Source organism: Nipponia nippon, unplaced genomic scaffold (genome assembly GCF_047370975.1).
Source record: "Nipponia nippon isolate SJK-2023a ecotype South Korea unplaced genomic scaffold, ASM4737097v1 scaffold_9, whole genome shotgun sequence".
NCBI classification, from domain to species: Eukaryota; Metazoa; Chordata; class Aves; order Pelecaniformes; family Threskiornithidae; genus Nipponia; species Nipponia nippon.
The window spans coordinates 23,382,436-23,403,622 of NW_028262413.1; the positions used below are offsets into that span (position 1 = coordinate 23,382,436).

The following is a 21,187-nucleotide window of genomic DNA, read 5'->3' on the forward strand; positions in this document are numbered from 1 at the left end:
CTTAAAATCCTATCTATAAGTATCTAATATATGAATTATTTTGAAAGAAACAGATTGTGTGCAAGGAAGCAGATACTTTTTCACCCATGCATAGAGGCACATCATTAACAGAACGCATTGCCTCGCACTCAAGACCCTATCAGTTTGCACATACACGTGGATTTCCAATAGTTAGTGTAGACTATTTTCAGTGTTCCAGACAGAGAAGTATGCCAGTTAATCCTGTTCCTAAAGTCAGATTTTATTCCTGACCTTACAGGGATATCCGAATATAATCACGTCTCCATTAAAAAAAACAACCAACCAAACACAACTAGTTTAAACTCATAATATAAGCCAACTTCAGATCATACCCTGTCCTCCTCTAGAACTCCTGCAACAGCTGTGGTAGAAGTGAGGTTCTGTCGGCTTCACTGTGTCACAATTCTGTTTTCTAAAAAAAATGAGATCTCTCGGAGCTAGTTTTATGTGCAACTGAAAAAGTGCACATCTCTCTCAGCCTACAATGCAGACCAGGGAGAGCTGTGTGTCGCAAGGGTACATCACATTCTACATTCTTCTGAAAAGCAGATATAAAAAGAAGTCAGAAAGCAACTTCATTTAGAGTATAAGCTGCATATCAGGATCTTGCTAAAAGAGTAGTTCATTTAAAGGTGATTCTCATTGTCCCACCAAACAGCTAATAGATGGGCTAAATTCTACTCAAAATGCACACTGCTCCTGCTTGTCTTTACTAGAGTGAGGGCATAGAAACAAGAATTCAACCGGGTAATTATGAGCTGTTCAGTAGATGCTACAGAACCAACTTTAACCAAATCCCTTGAAGAACATTATGAAGCACACAGAAATAGAAGATATTCTATGGTTTTTTTCTTCTTTATACTCATATTCTGTCTCCTAGATTGAGCCAGCTTTTCATGTGAATTCTAATAGAAAAGAACAAAAGCAACTCAGAATGTACCATGGAATGGCAAAATCATGATGGAAATTTAAACTACTTTATCTACACAAAAGAGAAATCCTGTGGTACTACAAGCATTCAACTTACTGAATTAAGTTGTGCACACGTGTTGCTCATTAAGCAATCCTTATCTTACATAGTAACCAACGGGACTACTTGTGAACAACTCCTTCAAGAACTGGGTATGAAAATTAGCTGCATTGAATTAATGTGAAACCACTTACAAAGCTTTGTCTTCTTGAGATTGCAAATTCAACAACTGCCAGCCTGTCAAGAGAATTCTATTGAGCACAATCAGCACTTTGAAACTTACATAAATTACAGCTGTCTATTTCCAGTGGAAATAATTTTAGACAAAATGCTTGCATATGCTAGTTTATCCACCTGGATGGTATCTGATTTTTAGCAAGACTCGATTCTACTTTTCAGTAGAAAAATCAGAATCTCAGTAATTCAGAAGTCAAAATATTAGTATAATCCATTACCTGAAGCAAAAATTTCATTAAATTGCAAACACACAGCTATCTATGTTTACACAACTATTGCAAAAAAAAAAATTCAGCCTATTTCCCTTTAACTAACATATCAGTACAACGCTATTGTATTTCATTGCCAATTGAGTCTAAGAAACAGTATTAAGGGGGGGGGGGGAAACAGTTAGCTTAGTCCATGCAGAACATTTCGTCTGCAAGACATAGATGGTGTCATGGCTGCAATCCTTAGAATCATTTGCAGTACCTGAAGCTTTTGAGTCATGAAACATTATGATATACCTAAAGATTCTTCAACATGTTGAAAAGCAATCCAGAAAAATAAAAAGCCTACTATGTGAAGCACAGAATCATGGACTTCTTTTGAAGGCTACCAGGTTAATGAGGTCCTCTCAACCACCTTCCTCCTATCAGCTAGCACTATCATGCAGTTATACATACTTTGAGGCAATAATATGATTTTGGCTGTATTGCCCGAGAACTAGAACTCGGTTAACTCGCTTCTTGACTAAACTGCCTCCAAAACCCACTGTATTACTCTCTTGTTTTTCTTCTTCCAACAGAGGATGTGTAAAAATAATAGAAGGTTTATGAAATAAGCTATACGCTTCTCGCTTACATTAACCCTGTTAACTTTCTGAAATTTTACTAGGTAAAACATCCACTATTGTAGCTGCTAAATGCTAAAATGTCACTCTGATTAACTATCAATACTGGACTGGCAAGGTTTTTTTGAAACGTATTAGTAATTCTGCTTGGCAAGTCAGATATGTAATTTGAAACACTTCGACCAATTGTTGAGGTATACACTCAACCTTTTTTGAAAATCCACAAGTTTTAAAACACCCCAAATTGGATACTTAAAAAAATTAAGGCACTCTATATCACCAGGAAATTTTGAAGGTCTAGTTGCAGTTTATAATCAATTTCCATAATCCCTTTCCCAAAAATCAAGTGCCTAAAATGCCACTACTGCCACTGCCAAGTTATTTTGTTATACTGAATGCAATTACACTTGAAGAAAAAGCTTCGCTACTGTGAATTTATTCCACTTAAGAGTAAAAAGAACATGAAGTGACAAATTTGTGAAAACTATATTGCACAGCTCAAATAATAACTCCCTGACAACTAAGTGTATATATGGTCATGTTCTGCTATCTGTAACCATTCAAAATCTCCAATGAAATCAGCTTACAGTATACCAAGAGGAGCAGGGTAGAGGGTGTAGGCCACATGGTGGTTTCAGATATGTTAGTGCACTAAAAACAGTGATGCAAAACTCCAGCTAACCTGGCTGCATGAAGCAGTATCACCTTCTCCTCTTCCAACTTGACAAGTGTCTTGCAAACACCATCCAAACCTCTATTTGTCTTGTCAAAGAAACTTGTGACTTTCCTCAGAAGGCTGATGGGGAAAGACTGCCATCAACCATCAGCCCACGACACTGAAGTTAAAGTGGCTGTGCAGGGAAAGAGAAACATCTAAGAAAATTATTCTGCTTGACACACAAGTGGTTGCCTTCTTACCATGTCTTACAGGGACAAGCCTTACTGAAGCGACAGAGAAGAGAAAAAAATTCCTGTTTAATCATGAACCCTTTCACCATTAATATAATTTACATTCACTTCGTATTGTAAAGGCATTCATACCCCATACATGTCACATAGCACTCCACAATACATATTTAATTTTACTATCAATTCATTTCAATAGAACTTTCTCCAATGGTGAATGGTGTTTAGTATGCATAATTCAGAGAGTTAACCTATTTTTACTATCATCAAAATATCTACCACAGTCTTTGATAGTGGACTACATCGTTTTTACCAGCTTTTTTGAATTTTTTGTTGTTCCAGTTCCTCTCCCAATTACAAATTAAGGTCTGCGTGATCAAACAGGTAACACTACAAGACAACACTGATGTTGCTATGCATCTGAGAAAGGTCTTTCAATTACCTGCCAGATTAATAAGTAGTCAAAAAGTTAAACGATTAACAAGCCTGAAGAGCCTTTTACAGACAAGTTCTAAGCAACATTGAAGTTTAGCAGAAACAAGTTACGAGAAACCTGCTGAGCACTTTGGATTCTACCAAGTATTGATTTTAGTAAGCCTTGTTAATCCTTCATATATCATTTCATAAAACAATTTCTAAGGTATAACCCTAATACAAAGTTGGGGGGAAAAAAATAAATCCAGTCTGGTATTAATTCTTATAGATAAGCATGTATTCCTCTAGCAGTCAAAAGGGCAGAACAGACATTCTAGTCGCATATAAACAGGAATGCTGGCACAAGATTTCAGAAACAGATAATATAGGGCTGATTTGTTTTCATCAGCTCCAAGAATATCTGGGAAAAAAAATTACAGTTGTTTATTAATAGCAGCTTAATCTAATTCTAAGATGTTAGCAAAAGGTGTGTGTTACTAAAGAGAAAAGATTTACTCCGAAAATATTACTCACCTTTTAAGAATGCTCATACACTACTGCTTGCATCTCTAGCCTCCAGTACTTTTATAAATTTATTTAAAGCTAGAATGTAACATTACGTTGTTTTAAATACCATTGAGTTCCCAAAGTGCAGTTGAAGTGCACAATTCAATGCAGGGATGAAGCTTAAGTCTCACGGCAAGACACTGGGACTGAAATCAGAAAATCTGCTCACTGCTGTGTCACTGGCCCTGTGGTTCAGGTACCTCACCTCACTGTTACCCTCCTCGATCAGTTATTACAGCATGAAGCTCTTCTGTCTGTACAGCATTCCTGGGACTTGGGCCCTAATCACTGAAACGAGCCGGCAATGCTGTGTTATTCTATACATAACCATCTTTTCTTCAAGATTGCTGTGGCCGATTTCCTTCCTTAGTAGCCTTGGATTACACGGACAAGTATCTGCTGTACTTAATCTAATAACTCAGTCCAAAACTGAAGCACGAAGGGATGAATGCAAGTAATTATCCCAATGAAGTCAGTCAATTCCAAAATATTTGTTAACTGTATATACACAGTGAGCATATGGTGTGTGGTAAAAAGGACAAATTGCCCTTATTGTTCAGGTAGATGACCAAGATCTGAAACCACAAATGGAGTGCTGATTTAAGCACTCTAAGACTTTTATATCAATACCACCTCCTACTCCTGGAAAATCATGTATGTTACAGCACACTCATTTATTCTGTAAAAGTAAATGTTTTGTAATATTTTTAGGAAAAAATATGTTAGTTTTTTTTAACATCACAAGTGTAGAGTTAACTGTTAAAGATGACACAGATACATTTGGACAACTTGATGAATGTATTGCTGTCCTTTCACTCTGAAATTCAGACTAAAGTTATGTACATTTAAAGCCATTGGCAACTCCACGGTCATTTCAGCTACTAGAAGCTGTTTCCATATATTTTATTTCTGTTAGCAGTAATAAAACATTTAAATTAACATTAAGAAACTCATCATATTCCACTCTACTGTAGAGGGTCAGCCTGACATTTATGTAGAAAACTATTGGGGGAATTTTTTTATTTTTTACTTCAACTGCCTTTTTCTTTATTTTAAGTATCCTCCAAACTGTGCCTTCTTTCTTTGCATACTTCTTAAATTATGTGGATATTCGCAGAACACCACATTTTTTTGGCAATAGCCTTGGCACCTCTTAGTTCAGGAGCCAGGAGAACCCTCTGCTTTTATGCAGTATTATAGAATCATAGAATCATTAAGGTTGGAAAAGACCCTTAAGATCATCAAGTCCAACCGTTAACCTAGCACTGCCAAGTCCACCACTAAACCATGTCCTCAAGCACCACGTCTACCCGTCTTTGAAATACCTCCAGGGATGGAGACTCAACCACTTCCCTGGGCAGCCTGTTCCAATGCCTGACTACCCTTTCGGTGAAAAAGTTTTTCCTAATATCCAACGTAAACCTGCCCTGGCGCAGCTTGAGGCCATTTCCTCTCGTCCTATCACTTGTTACCTGGGAGAAGAGGCCGACCCCCACCTCGCTACAACCTCCTTTCAGGTAGTTGTAGAGAGCAATAAGGTCTCCCCTCAGCCTCCTCTTCTCCAGGCTAAACAACCCCAGCTCCCTCAGCCCCTCCTCTTAAGACTTGTGCTCTAGACCCTTCACCAACTTCATTGCCCTTCTTTGGGCACGCTCCAGCACCTTCACGTCCTTCTTGTAGTGAGGCGCCCAAAACTGAACACAGTACTCAAGGTGCGGCCTCACCAGTGCCAAGTACGGGGGCACTATCACCTCCCTGGGCCTGCTGGCCACACTATTCCTGATACAAGCCAGGATGCCATTGGCCCTCTTGGCCACCTGAGCACACTGCTGGCTCATGTTCAGGCGGCTGTCAACCAACACCCCCGGTCCTTTTCTGCCAGGCAACTTTCCAGCCACTCTTCCCCAAGCCTGTAGCGTTGCATGGGGTTGTTGTGACCCAAGTGCAGGACCCAGCACTTAGCCTTGTTGAACCTCATACAGTTGGCCTTGGCCCAATGGTCCAGCCTGTCCTGGTCCCTCTGTAGGGCCTTCCTACCCTCCAGCAGATCGACACTCCCGCCCAACTTGGTGTCATCTGCAAACTTACTGAGGGTGCACTCGATCCCCTCATCCAGATCATTGATAAAAATATAAAACAGAACTTGCCCCAACACTGAGCCCTGGGGAACACCACTTGTGACCGGCCGCCAACTGGATTTGACTCCATTCACCACCACTCTGGGCTCGGCCATCCAGCCAGTTTTTAACCCAGCACAGAGCGCACTTATCCAAGCCGTGAACAGCCAGCTTCTCCAGCAGAATGCTGTGGGAGACAGTGTCAAAGGCCTTACCAAAGTCCAAGTAGACAACATCCACAGCCTTCCCCTCATCCACTAAGCAGGTCACCTTGTCATAGAAGGAGACCGGGTTAGTGAAGCAGGACCTCCCTTTCATAAACCCATGCTGGCTGAGCCTGATCCCCCGGTTGTCCCACACGTGCCGCGTAACAGCACTCAAGATGATATTGTTACTTATAGCTTACTCCATTTTGTACTTCATTTCTTCTTTAAAAAGCACACAGCTGGGAAGGAACAGAAAACCTAAAGAGGACAGGTCAACTCCAGTGGTCTGACTGAAGACGTATTCTGCACAGGATGTCTACTGGGACAAGGTCTGAGAGGTGCTCTGTTCTGCTGACAGCTGACCAAAGGACCAGATGCAGCGAAAGCATTACACCAGGAATACCATGGAGCAGTTGTGACGAGTAGCTCAATTCAAATGTATTTTATCTCACCTATTTTACTGGCAGAAAAGCAGCAAAGGAATACCTAGGGAAATGGTTAATTAAATCTTACATCTTTAAGCTATTCATACTACTATTAATCTTTTACAAGAATAAAAACGGGAAAAGAAGGAAAGCCAGAATAGAGGTATTGTTTCTGGGCAGGTTTTAGAGGTTTGCTAGTCAGAGATGCTTACTGATCTTCCGAGTCCCTCTGCACCTCATACACTGCTTGAATCCTCTATTCTGTTGCCTTGTGTTCATTAAACACACAAGGTCCATAGTAGACGTAAGATGAGCACATTCTAGTTACTAAACCTTGAGATACACTATTCTTGCAAACTTTGATATGATAGATCATACTACATATATACATTCTTATCTCTGTCAGGTCATACTACTAAATATTAAAATTGCTTGTAAAACAAATTGCATTTTCTACTGAAAACATGTGAACAAAGAAGCTAATAAAAAGGACCATCACCGACAATTTCACAGCTCACTGTGTATGTGTTCATTACATCTGAGAATGCAAAATCTTCAAAGCAATTTATTAATTTTAATAGATTTAACAAATACCTAGGCCTGAAAATTACATGGCATTCACCAAAAGGAAACCAATGCAAGTTTATTACAATACAACAATATCATAAGCAGAGAGAATTTTAAGGGCTTGCACAAACAATGGCATAAATTTTTTTGTCACAATGAGAAAGCCAAGGAAACAAATCAAGATGATTTTTAATTGTTTCAGTGTGTTATCTGGAATCATACTGCTTTTCTGCATCAGCCTTGTCTCTGCATAGTTGGATTCAGTGTTTACTGCATTTCAGAGCACTTCCGAACACTTTTGGATAAATTTTCATCATTATGACAAGCTATATAGCTACTGAAAACAAATCCACCAAGGCAATAACTTTTGCAACTGAGCAATAGTATAGAATTCTAGGGCATCACTTGTATCGGATATTCCATTCCAGTATGAAAAAAGCCCGCTATTCCAAAACAAATCTCTCAGTCAAGAGTCTGATTACACTCACTCAATTGCAAAAGACTAAACTGGACTAAATTGGTTTCCCAAGCCCATGCACACAGGCATGTTTGGCATCAGACTTCTGTGGCCTGCCAAACCCCGCTGCATATCACAGCTTTGGGGTGGGGAGGGGTGGAGGAGAAGACAGGGACAAAACAAGCAAAAAAAAAAAAAAACAAACCCACAAGTTTTATGTATTTGCCTGCCCTTTTGCATCCTAATTCTTCTCTTTAATGCTCAGAGACATCTGCTAAAAAGACCATCCTAGAAGAATTAAAAAGTTTAATGAGGATGACAATGGTGCAGGTTTGACAGGACATAAGGAGGGAAAATAGAAGGATGAGCCTGGCTCAGAGTAGACCTGCTCTATGAGTCAATGCCCACGTCACTCCAATGTATCAGCTCTGACCCACACTGAATTCAATACACCGATCTGTTTCTCCCTCTGCATCTGCTAGAAACGCAAAGATAAAAGTTAATTACTGCACTTGTTCATCTTATACCCATGTAGCATTGAACAAGAGAGACAGATCTTGCTTCTATGCAACAAGCCACTAAACTATCATAGGATACAGGTTTCTAGTGACCGAGAAATACATGCCAAACTATCATCCATCTGATCTCAAAATAATCTTCTGGCAGAAAGGAGGTAAAAAAGAAATGGTTGCATCTCTATTTATTTAGAGTAGTCCTTTTATCTGAAGTGCCAATGCTAGTGAGAGTCAAACACTGCAATCCTAACTGATACTTTTGCTTATTAACCGCAAACATAAGCCCTTAACTAATTTCACTCAATATGGTATCTGTCCAGTTAATGCTGAGACAGTACATTTTATTCCTGGCTTCTCACCTGCTTGCAGCTCCTTCCTAGACTTTATTTCATAAGTTCAACCAAACAATTTGGCAGAAGACACTGGCATAGTATGGCCAGCGTACTGATTTGCTGGTATTTTGCTGATATTTTTGTGAGCAGGAATGATGATTTCTTCTCTTCCGAGTTTAAGCATTATCCCCTAAACTGATCTTATCTTTTCATTTGAGATGATTACATTTCATCTTCATTTGCCAGAAATAAAAGAGAACAGTATGAAGCAAATTAACCACAATGTGAAGAAGCTACCTAGACATACATAAAGAGCTAAGTCAGCTTTTGCCCAAGACAAGACAAAAGCTGACCAGGATTTTAGGCAGGCAGAAACATAAAAACACATCCTCAGTGACTTTTCACCTCTGCTCTGAAGAAACACCAGTTTAAGAGGGAGGATGGAAGAGTTGGACTGAAAGAGCATTTCAGGAGGAGTACGGCTCTGCCGTACAACTCTGCTTGAGTTGTCTGCTACTGCATTCATCTATTAGCCTAATTGTAGGCTATCATAAAAGTCTGGAACTGTCTTGGAGTAACTCAAGTTCATGCTGAATAACAGAATTAATTCAGCAAACAGCCTCAAACCAGAAGATTATATCAGCGCTCCAAGACTCATGTTGATTGCCTGCAGGTTTCTGTAGAGAACACATGGTGTTGATTTTCACTATGACAGCCCTAAAGCCTGTATACAGGAGAAACATGCCCTGTGTGGTATTGCCAGTTTCTATAGATGAACCAAGTCTGACCAGACCCTTCCTTTAAGGTGTGGAATTTATCTGGCAAGACATACTAACACTATTCCATCAGTCTTGCAGCCCAGGCCCTTAGCCGATCAGTCAAATAACATGCCCCTACCCCTGCCCTCCCCCGCAATGAAATAATCTTAGTTCATTAAGACGGATGCTAGGAGCAAGGGCTAGAGTTCTATTAACGTTCAGTTTTTAGGTAGCATCCAAACCAGATCTGAAGTAACTAGCTTTCAGCTGTGCCTACACACTACTCAAATACCTCAAAATATGGTCTCTAATAGATGAACTCGACTCTCAGAGTGCATCAGCAGCAGTGATGCCACACACCCCCATCTTGAGCAACCAAATCCCACAGGAGACTCAGCAGGTCAAAACAAGAATGACTATTATAGCTTGAAATGTGACCACAGTTATAGTTCTGTAAATTCACATGCTGGTGGACTTATTTTTAGTTTGCAATAGCTGATCAGCATTAGTCCTTCTACAGCTTGCCAGCACATTGGCAACCCTACTGGGAGTTAAAAAAAACCCAGAGAATAAAAGTACAGGCACTTTACTACAATCTTAACTACAGCAGCTTGTCATTTCGTTCAGTTCAGTTGCTGTATATTAAAATACGCTACCAACTTCCTCTGCCCAGCCTTGAATTCAGGTCAATACCATAATGATTTTGATTTCTGTTGTAAGAAAAAAAAGCATTTCAGAGGATCTTTGATCACTTCCTAGAGACTTCTGTTTTTCTGATATCAGATTGATTATTCTGCAATTCACCTGTTTTTGTGCATATTCTGCATACCTGTGGGTAAGAACTGGACTTTTAATTCTGGAAGTGAAGGTCCTGGTGCCTTTTTAAAAAAAAAAAAAAAAAAAAAGAAATAAAATACAATGCCTTTAGATGCAAAGTCCTGACAATCCCTGAAACAAGCTGCAGGGTGTTATGGTGAACCCACAGGCAATATTTTGGACCTTGTCATCATTGATCAATGGTTGCACTCGTTGAGAATCAAGGCATCTGCTTAATTGTAATGGTCTAATGAATGTGGAACACATTCAGAGCCAAGTACATAATTTTAAAGTTTCAGTCCTGTTTAGAGCACTTTTACAAGCTCTACAAGTTCGACTCACACAGCCACATTTTCAAAGAGGTGGGTTTAAAAAAATACCCTTGAGGTAACAAGTATAAAATACTAAATGAATAAGTTAAAAAGTAAAGTATTGATAATTACATTAAATTCTCTAAATTATCTGAATCTTCCACATGCATAATGAGTATTGCAATAATGAGCCAATGAAGGGTCTCACTGTCAAGTAAAGAAGAGGAGACTACTAAGCAAGCCTGAACAAGTACCTGGACTTCTCCCCAACACAGATATTGCCCCCAAAAACCAACAGGCAGCTGGCTCACAGCTTTGCCAATACAAACGACCATTTAGCATGCATTTTGATTGAAAACACTGGAAACTATCTATAAATTTTTTTTGCAATTCTCAAAACTAAGATATGAGTCTTAAACATTGGACATAGAAGCATTCAAGAAATGTCATGTTACTTATTACTGAACTTATCCAAGGTAGAAGATCCTTTATTTAAAATACAAATGGCATGCTAAGTCAAATCAATAAAAAAACACACTTTTAAAAAAATCTGTTTCTATTTAACGCTTTTAAATAAAGTATTTTCTTAGAACAGAGACATCAAGACAGAAAGAATACAATGTACACATACCTGATGCTTCTTGAACTTTCACCTTCAGACCTGTAAAGTAATACACAAATAGTTAGGATATAATTACTGTTAGCATTTATAAACCAGATAGTCTAAAAATGGTACACCTTCTCATGCATTCTCTCCATTTGTATTTCAGCTAGTTTTTCTAAGGCTTGTTGTACTTCCCCTACTAACAAGACATTTAAAAAAGAAACCAGTCTAGTTAGGTTTAGAATAAGTCTACTAGAAGTTAAAAAACAGTTAACAGTTGAAGTCAATAATTGCAACATTAAAATAAATGCTGACACTCCCTGAACCCTCAATAAAGACCTTCCATAAATATGCAATAACAAAGATTTATGCATTTGTAAGTGAAAAGCACTGGCCTCTGACATGATTCTAGAAGCAGGTTAACTTGTCCTTTTTTTTTTTTTTTTTAGCCTTTCTTTACTCTTTAGTTGAAAAGGTCATAGGCAAATACGTTTAGGAATTTCATCTCCAGGCTTATTAGGCACTACTCAGAAAGGACTAAGGTTTCCAAATAAAAGAATAAAAGTAACTTAAAATATTTAAAAACCCACACTTGTCTGAATTTCATAATTGTGAAAAATGAGGGATAAGATACAGCAGCTCTTAAAGAGTATATTTTTCTCAAGGTGAGATAATTTTGTCAATCAAAACTGGAACAAAGTCACTCCCCCCTCCCCCCAATATTTTTCAAGTACACAAATTTAATTTAACATCGTTCATGCTGACAAGGTTTTCTCCTCCAAAGAGAAACAGAAACATAATATTCCCAGCATTTCACGAACAAGCACAAAATTCAGAAGATGACATACAACCATTTGCCCAATTCTTTTCCTTCCTCACTCCAAAACAATCCAGCCTCAGTGCTACAGAAACCTTAAACACATCAGTAGGCTCTGCAAAAACAGGAATCAAGCATACAAAGCAAAGCAGGAGATTCCAGAGCAAAACAAAGCCTCAAAACACCCTTTCCATGTCATAATCTTACCAGGGACCCAAATAAAAAGGTGATCAATATGAACTTGCAAACTCTAGCACTTAAGTGACAATAAGCTAGCACCAAAGTTGCCTCATCAAAATCAATGAATCAATGACCAGGGTATTTCTTCAGGAACGAAAGAATCTTCCCTAGTTTCACTGAGGTGAGAAAGAAGAAAAAAAAAAAAAATCTATTTGTTATTAGGATGACTTCCAATGACAACTTGCATATTATGGTAGAGGCAAAGTTACGGCTAGTAAAAGTTTTATAAGTCTAATGCTAAAAAGCAAACAGTACTAATATCTGATTTTCAGAATCTATTGCAGAGATAGGTACCAAAAATTGACATATCATCCCCCCCCCCCCCCCCCCCGCTTCATTACATGCTCTAACATTATCTTTATTTTCTTCAAGCTCAAAGAAGTCTGGATGATTTTAAAAGCACAAGCTGAGATGAAAGAAGGAAAAATGAACTTAGTTTCTTGTCCCATGAGATACTTGGGCAGTGGGAAGAGTGCTGTAATTCAGCAGACTGAGTGTAGATTACAGAAAGGTGAAATATCAGTTGATGTTCCTGACAGCTATCACCACAGAATACTTTAAAACAGAAGAGAAATCAGCACAGTGGAAAACACTGTTGCCCAGAGCAAAGTGAACCAACTACTTCTGCCTGGAAAGAAGAATGCAGTAAGTAGGTGTACTGCGCAATGTCTCAATCTGGAACACCCAGCAGACGTGAGAACTCACAAGGTTTGCTGTAGAGCTTAATTGTGTTTCAAAAAAACTCTTCTGAAAAATTGTTACAATTGTCTTTTTACTTGAGGTGATGAAGAATCATCACTGCTCTTCATTTAAGGAAGAATAATGATTTTCATTTAACAGTATCTCTCACCACTATGAACGCTTACTGTAACATTTTGCATACCCAATGCAGTATCTAACCATACAAAGAAGACTCTCGACCTTTCCAAGAGCTCTAAGAATGTGGGTGTTACTGGCATCATTATCTGTTATCACAACATTTATTTTACTGCATATTAAAAAGATTTTATAAAACAACATAGAATGGAAAAACAATCCCACAAATCCACACTGAGAAGAGCTCTTAAATATTTAAGAGAACACTTTGTCAGTTCTTGTTAATGAAGACAGGATCTGATATCAAATGGCTTTACTTCCAGCTGTGTTACCTTATTTTATTCAAAACATTTTCACATATAAACACATGCAAGATTTCAGAAGTGGTCTGCACTTCCATCCTGGCACCCTGCCCTAATAACGCAAGCAGTCTGACATCCATCTTCATATGTACCTTTTAACACATACTACAAGATGGACCGGAAAAGAGGTGAGGAAAGGATTGGCACAGGGCTAAATTCTAGCGTCAGGCTGGAGCTTCATGAATTCAAAGCTGACGCAGTGTTAATTCATGAGTCTCTTATGCTTCCCTTCTCATTTTTTAAAGCCTGTCTGGTCACTTTAAGTTGTTATGTTTTTAGATATACTTACGTATTCTGATAGACAAAAAGTAACTTTAAAGCAGCTTTCTGGACACCACTACCTTATCCCTGAAAGTTACGTAAACACAGGAGAAGGAAGAGAAATGAACTACCCTATGCGTCCCCATGAGTAATGAAAAAATTAATGAATAAAGTGTTTAACTGACACCTTCCCACACTCAGTCTTCCGCAAATTACATCTTGCGGAACATTAGCCTTACAATTGAAGATGTTATATGTAATTGCTTGTACTATCAAGTTTTCAAATATAGCTGAGACAACTGGATTTTTAATGGCTTAATTTTCTGCGTTTCCTCTTGACTAGAATAACAAAACCATCTGAACCATCTAAACAGGGAAAATGCCTTTGAGTGCCCAAAGCATTCTGGGGTCACTAGAAGCAGCTACCAGCCTTTCCATCAACTCACTATTCCTCCCGCTAAAACTCAGAAGTATTTTAAATAAGGCAAGGAAAAGCTGCAAGGTAAAGGCTGGGCCTTTGCAAGGTGCTCTTTGCTGAGTTATGCCCAGCTGCACCAAGGCTGGAACCAGCTGCTCTCCCAAGCTGAATGCCTTCCAACTCAGCATAGCCAACAATGAGGGAAGATGGACCATCATCCCTTATTTTTAGGATCCCCAAAGGTACAAAAGCTGCTAAATTTTGCAACTGCAATATTTGCATTTTCAAGGCTAAGATTTACTCAAGTAAATTTCAAAGAGTTATTCAGAGATGGTCAATTTTACTCAGGGAAGGAGTAATTGGTTTGCAGGGCTGAATGAACACACTGCTGAAAAAAACCTACTACTTGTAGTTTGAAACAAAGCATTAGATTTTCTTCAAGCATTCTTTAAAAGCCAGGATTTTGAATCAATATTCAGTGCTTCTGCTTATGCTGTAACCATGTGCTGTGCTCTGTATTATTTTTTTTTTTCCTTTTGATCCAGGCAAAAGAAATTATATTGCCACTGCTGAAACAAGGACAAAGGTGAAAAAAATTCTTGCAATATACTGCATTATTTCTTTTAAGGTAGACCTTAAAGAAAGAAAAGGATACAATATATATAAGATCTTCTATGCTACAGTACTTTATTTTAAATAGAATATATTCCATTTATATATCTAAGTTATATCAGTGATGTGATAAATGTCATGCAAGATCTCCAAGATCTCTCTTCTTATCTCTGGCTGGTTTCCAATATTTCATTTTGAGTAGAACTAAATATTAACCCACACACCCCATTGAAGTACAAGTTTGTCTTCTTCCTGACCCCAGGAACTTCATTCTCAGTAGGAAATATGGCAAAACACGTCCTCTTTAAGATTGTTATAGTCAATAGAAGCAGAAACAACTTTGCTAATAGCAGTATTTACTGTGATTCCATTGCAAGCAGAGGCCAGGAGGAATAGATGACATCAGAACAAATCTTGAACCAAAAACTAAAGGCAAAGAAAAACAAAAAACCCAGTACTTAAGACTTACAGGGGACAGCAAACTAAAATGACTAAAATCCTGAATTACATTTGTTTAAGTTTAAATGAAGTACTGCCATCACCCTCCATCTGTCAGTCCACATCTGTGAAAACTGGAGATTTCAGAAAACATCTCCATTCATGTTACCAAAATGACTTATTGTCTTTTGCTTTGCATACCCAAGAGACAGTTACCACTATCCTCCTATAAATACACCAAGCAGGAAAACAGCCAACAAAGTATCTTGGCTTCCAGTTGCTGAGTTGGTTGGCAATTTTTCAACAAAACATTCTTGGTGGGATGCTGTCAGCTCATATGAATTGAAAGCCATTTACAGGAATATCACAATTTTGAAGTCATCTTTGAGAAAAGCATGACAGAAAAGCCACTCAAATTGGGAATATGAGAGGTTCCCATTCCCAACCAGCAAGTCTCTTGTTCATTTAGGTGACAGTAGGGTCTTAAATCCCAGAAACAGCACAGCTTCAGAGGCAGAGCTCATTTAATGGCTTTTCCTCACTCAAAAGATTTTAGCAAGTCTTTGGCTCACCCCAGCAGGAAATGTTCAATTCTCTCCATTATTCCCCTCTCTTAAAGTAATAATAAACAAGCTGAAAGTCTTATGTCATCTGATTTGTTGTTTACAAGTAAAGCTATACTTAGAAGTGAAACAGCACAATGTAAAGCTGCTTCCAAAAGCAGCTTCAAAATTGGCTTTCAGCCTGACTCATGAAAGTAATCATTTTCAAAACAAAATATTGTTCATAACCATTACAGCACATTATATAGACTGATGTACACAACTACCTCTGCAACAATTTCAAGCTTAGCAGATACTTTATTTGGGCAATGAGTAGAGTTATGGCAATGTTCTACAAAAACAGATTATACAGAAAGTAGAAGTAACAGTTTTAAAACACTATTTGTCTAAGATTCACGTTCAGTATGCAAAATTTTGCTTTACAGGGCAGGGTAGAAGAACAGCCAAAAGCAGAACTGAAATTTTACTGTAAAACCCTACAAGTGGACATGATTTTAATATAGTTTTGCAGCCCCACACCCATCCATGTGGCAGTAAGCCAAGTCATATCTCCTCACCTATTTAGAGTTGTTACTCCCATCAGAATAAAAAGAACTGGGTAAAAGCCAAGGTTTATAACAGCACGTCAAAATTCCATGCTAAATAATCATTCTCCATCTGAAATACATCTTCTTGAAAGTCACAGGAAGTAATTTAGGAGACCTATGACAGGTATGAGCATACAGTAACCACATATTAAAAAGCATTCAAATTTCATTTTCTAGAAAAGGAAAAGATTGAACCAAATCTTTACAGAGCAATACTAGAATGAATGCATTTGATTAAGCCTTGCTTTGAGCACAGAACTTGCCCCAGGAAAGAAAACTACACCTGTTACAGGTTGTTCTGTTGTAGCATGTGAAGTCCTTCAGCATTTGTATCGCAGACAAAGATTACCTTCCAGGAAAAAAGCTTCAGGGAGAATTCATTAATGGCTATATAAACAATACTACTTACATCACGAGTGGGCATTAGCATGTTTCAGTATAAAGTTTCTATGGGTCTATGTTCTGAGCAGCAATTCGAAACAAGCTAGATGTTGCCAGGAAACTTCCAGCCCCATCTAAAGGCTATTAGAGCTTTCTAGGATTTTTATTTTACTCTTCTGTGTCTAAATGATGTTATGTGCCCCTATGGATCACAACAGATGTGCAATACTGTGTTAAGTAAAGAAACACTCTTATTCCAGGAGTCTGAAAAGAGTACCCTTGCTTGCTGCACATATAGTCATATCGGATATCTAAAACCTCACGAAGCTCAGAGGCAAGCATGCTTGCTGTCGTGCCCTTACCCTCCTGCTAAGTAGGTCTAGATCAGCATCAGTGCATTGCCAGCAATGTACAAAACAATATGTCCAGTAACACAGACATATGGAATGGAGACTTTCTGTTCCAAAAAATGGGTTACTTCGCAAAACTTTGTATATTAGGGTCAGAAAAATTCTACTGGGCTGAAGACTCTTAAAAGAAGTGATAAAATATTAAGTATAGTAAGACCTCTCCAGTCAGTAGCATTTTAACAAGGTAAGTTTCAGGATAAGAAAAATTATTAATTTCACCACTAATTATAGCCCTTTCAGCAGGATTCTATTATTATGCATAACAGAATGAAGGCATGAGTACTCAGTGCAAAAACATGCTCTTGGGCCTGCCCATCACAGTAATAATAGAAAGAATAAATCAATTACAGAAGTACGATTACTGCATTACATTTTGATTTAATACTGAGATAAAAAACTATTTTGCACAGTAGGAAAACCACTATTTTCATGGATTATTAGAGAACAGTAATATCCTAATAGTCTTTTTGTTCTTTTCCAAATAATATGAGAAAGTCTAACAGCCACTTTGAATATAGCACTTCCGTTTGATTCAGTACCCTACTGGGCAGAACCTCTAACAACTTTCTACAGAATGAAAAGTTTCTTTCAGAAGGTTACATCTGACAAGTTACACATAATGCACATTAGGGTTAGGAACAGATAAGACGCTGCTAGTAACAAGCAATCTTTGGAAGGAGATGTGTGAAGTCAGAATAAAGGTAAGCTCAAAGACGTCAAAAGAAAAAAAAGGGTAAACTGAGCTTCCCTATTGCACTGTTCAGAGCTGTACTTATTAAATCAAGTCACCTGCGTACCGAAAACAGGAAAAAGCATACAGAATTTTTTCCTTTAAAAGAAGAATGATAACAGAAAGAGACGCACATGTCACTGATGTGATTTTTTTACTTTTTTTTTTTTTAAATTAAACTGCTAGAAGTGTTCCAATGTCACAAACCAGAAAAAGTATTTACCTAATAGAATAGAAAGACATGAAGTTTGATTTTAGTGAACATAAAGCATTTGACCTAGTGATATTCAGCAAACTTAAGGACTGGCATATAACAAACAGCCTTCAAACCTGGCACCACATCTTTGTCTGCTGTCATTACTTCACCTCCCTAATAATGACTAGACATATTGCCAGGGGAATATCTTAATATAAGATGACAGAAGTTGTTATAGCACCTCTGCATCTATCTCTTCCATCCCAAAGCCTATAGGAATTGAACAGAGGATGGATAGCAGTAATTAGCACCATCCAAAAACTGGCACTAAAAGTAGAACTGCAGTACCATTGTGAGTAGCAATGCTCTGAAACCACTAGACACACTAGGACGACTCCAGTGGCTTCTGGCGAAGTCCTTCCTCTCCACTACTTTCTCACACTGGTCTCATCCGAGCAGAAAGCCAGCACATAGCTCAAAGGCTTCATCCCAGAGAAGGTGTAGTTCAGCTTGTGGCTAGGAACTGCTCACTTTACTGGTACCTCTCTCTCTCTGTACATGCATCATCCCAGTTTCGCTTTGATCCAGCAGTTTGCTCAGAAGGAAACTATAGAGTGATCAGCTTACAAACCTCTCCTGCCTGCTACTGAAATACACACATAACACTAACCCATGGACATAAGTGAGAAAAGACAGCAAAATCCAGTACTGCAAAGGCACAGCAGCTAACTAATATCACAGCTGCTTCAATACCACCGAAACGATGGGCACCGCAATCCTTGTGATGTTTTTATTGCATACATTTGGAAATACAATACTATATCTTAATAGCAATAGATTCCTAGTCTGCAGCGTCCCTTATTTCAGAAGTCTCCGACTGTCGTTACAGTAACTCCTTGAAGAATATAGAGAGCTTATAGGTAGGGAAAGGGGAGAGTTGTACCTCTTACAAAGAGGACCATGTCCATTGCAAAGTTCAGATAGGGAAATACCTAAAGATAACTCAGCAATTCTTGCACACTCCAACTCAGAGGTCCTTTCCAACCTTAATGATTCTATGATTCTATAAACTTCCCCAAGCCCACAAACCCAAACTGGTCATGCCAAAGAAGCAGCCGAAGTCACCAATTCAAAGCTGGCTCAGACCTGTAATGACAGGAATCAGCATTTAGTCATCTCTGCCCTGTAGCCTGTGTCAAAGGAGATACTATTTTGGATGCACGTCCTGTTCACAGGAGGCTATCAGCCCCCAGCCACGCCAGCTCCTGGCCAGCTTGTGCCCTCTGGAAGTTCTAGGGAGGCTGCGTACTAACTAGCCTGGATCACACCTGGCAAGGAAACTGTTACCTCAACCAGTCTGGATGGGGTCTGTAATTACGAGACTCCCACAGCCCAGCCCACCAAGTCAGTTTGAAAAGTAGCACAGGGTCAACATTATGAGCTATTTTGCTTTTTTCAATTATAGGAGGACTGAGACCTGTAACACTTCCCCTCAAGCATTTTAGATAGTCTTTACAATTGCTGCCTGAAATACTTCAGGGTAATATTGCCACCCCATTAACATGCATGTCTGATAAATCCTGTTAAGTGAAAATAAAATGGGTGATGGAATGAAATTGCACTACCATAAAACGCAAGTCATTCACATAGTGGGTAGGTTTGAAGTCTGGCTCCCTCCACTTTTTCATAGTGGGATCACACAGCCTACAAGGCAGGAAACACTCCCTGCAATGCTGTACTAGGATGAGCCGTTACTTAGGTCCACCTCCAGTTCTTCCACTGGAAAGTTAAAAGCTGCATATGTATGTGTCTTTCCAATGCAGTTAGCAAAAAATGTCATCACGGAACTCCCCAGAAAAGGCACACCTCACAGCTAGGTTCAGGGAAAGTCTCAGGAAAAACCTTTGCCCCTAAGCCAGACAATGGTCTTACCTAAAAGATGAGTGTGAGTGTTCCAGAGATATATGTAATCCTGAAGCATTTTTTAACATACAAGTTTTGTTGTATCTAAACAGAAATAAAAATGAGTACACTTGTCACATATTCTGCAGCAACACTAAGTTAAAATCAGATTAGTTGTTTCACTTTTCTATTCTTGCTCTTAGCCAAAACTCAGTATTTGGTAGAAGCAATTTTCCAAAATGCCATCTCCAATTTCAAGAACCATAAATCTACACTTTGCACCATGTCGTCTGTATTACAATAAACAGTTTCTAGTAAGGATGAATTCTCCTCTTACTCCACATCAGATACGAATCTTGAATTCCTCTCTGCTAGCAGTGGTAGGCAAATAATGCAGAAGTGTACCTCTAACTACTAAACGTCAGTGGTACTGGTATATAGTTATACACCAGTCCAGTACTTATAGCAGGATGGTTTATTCTGTTACAGAAGAGAAAAAAAAAGGAAAAAAAAGAGTAAAAGCTGACATCCCCATATTATTTGATGGAACTGTAGCTCAGAAGTTTATAAATGCCTTTGTATTGGCACCTTCAGTAGTGTCAGTTTATATTTTACTCATGATATTCTTACTAGATGTACAGCTTTGTTTGTATTGTCTCTAGCAAGTGAGCAGCTCTTTTCCAATATAGTACATCAGTTTCTTATATTATTACAGTGCTTGTACTGTCAAAGTGAGGAGACACCTTTTTTTATCAACATAATTAAACTAAGCCCATCACAGGATGCATAGCCTTCCAAGAAATTCCACATGAATTATAATGGTACCAACCTCACGCTAAGGCCTCAGGACTCTTGGTCACTTCAAGACACAGAAAAAAAAAGTATTCTTTGATAGTATTCCATGTTTTTAAATACTAGTTTTGTGTTATGATGAATGTATAGAAAGCATTCTGTTTCATTATTCTTAATGCTTCATACACTGCAGTTCACTGTGCACCATTCCACTGCTCATACATGCTGTGTATTCATACCCTCAAAACCACCCATAAATACAATTTGACTGCAGAAAGCCAGGAAGAGTTTAGATGTGATTTTCCATTACCAAAAGTGAAAAAGGAGTTTCACTTGAAGTCCCAAACAGTATAAAGCTTAAAACTCATATTAGAACTGTATACAAACTAAGTTTGGGCTGGTACTTAGACTAATGGATCTCACTGCAGATCATGCATGAAAGCACATCATCTCCCACATGAAATGGCATCATGAAGATAAGTTATTACAAGGGTAAACACATGAATTGCTAGCTGCAAGATCCAATGTAAGCCATATAAGAAGCATTTTCAAGCACCACTCTGAAATAAAAAAAAAAAAAAAAAAGCAGGTTCCCAATTCCCATTGT

General features: G+C 38.5%; 1 protein-coding gene across 6 annotated transcripts in view; it reads right to left on the bottom strand.

Moving 5' to 3' along the window:
- IQSEC1 (IQ motif and Sec7 domain ArfGEF 1) overlaps positions 1–21,187 on the bottom strand; it is a 355,322-nt gene that overhangs the window by 268,387 nt on the left and 65,748 nt on the right. For all 6 annotated transcript variants that reach the window (XM_087743584.1, XM_087743583.1, XM_009464893.2 and 3 more), the window contains exon 2: positions 11,083–11,112. In XM_087743584.1, the coding sequence (XP_087599710.1) occupies positions 11,083–11,112 (30 nt within the window). The remainder of the gene's footprint in view (positions 1–11,082; positions 11,113–21,187) is intronic.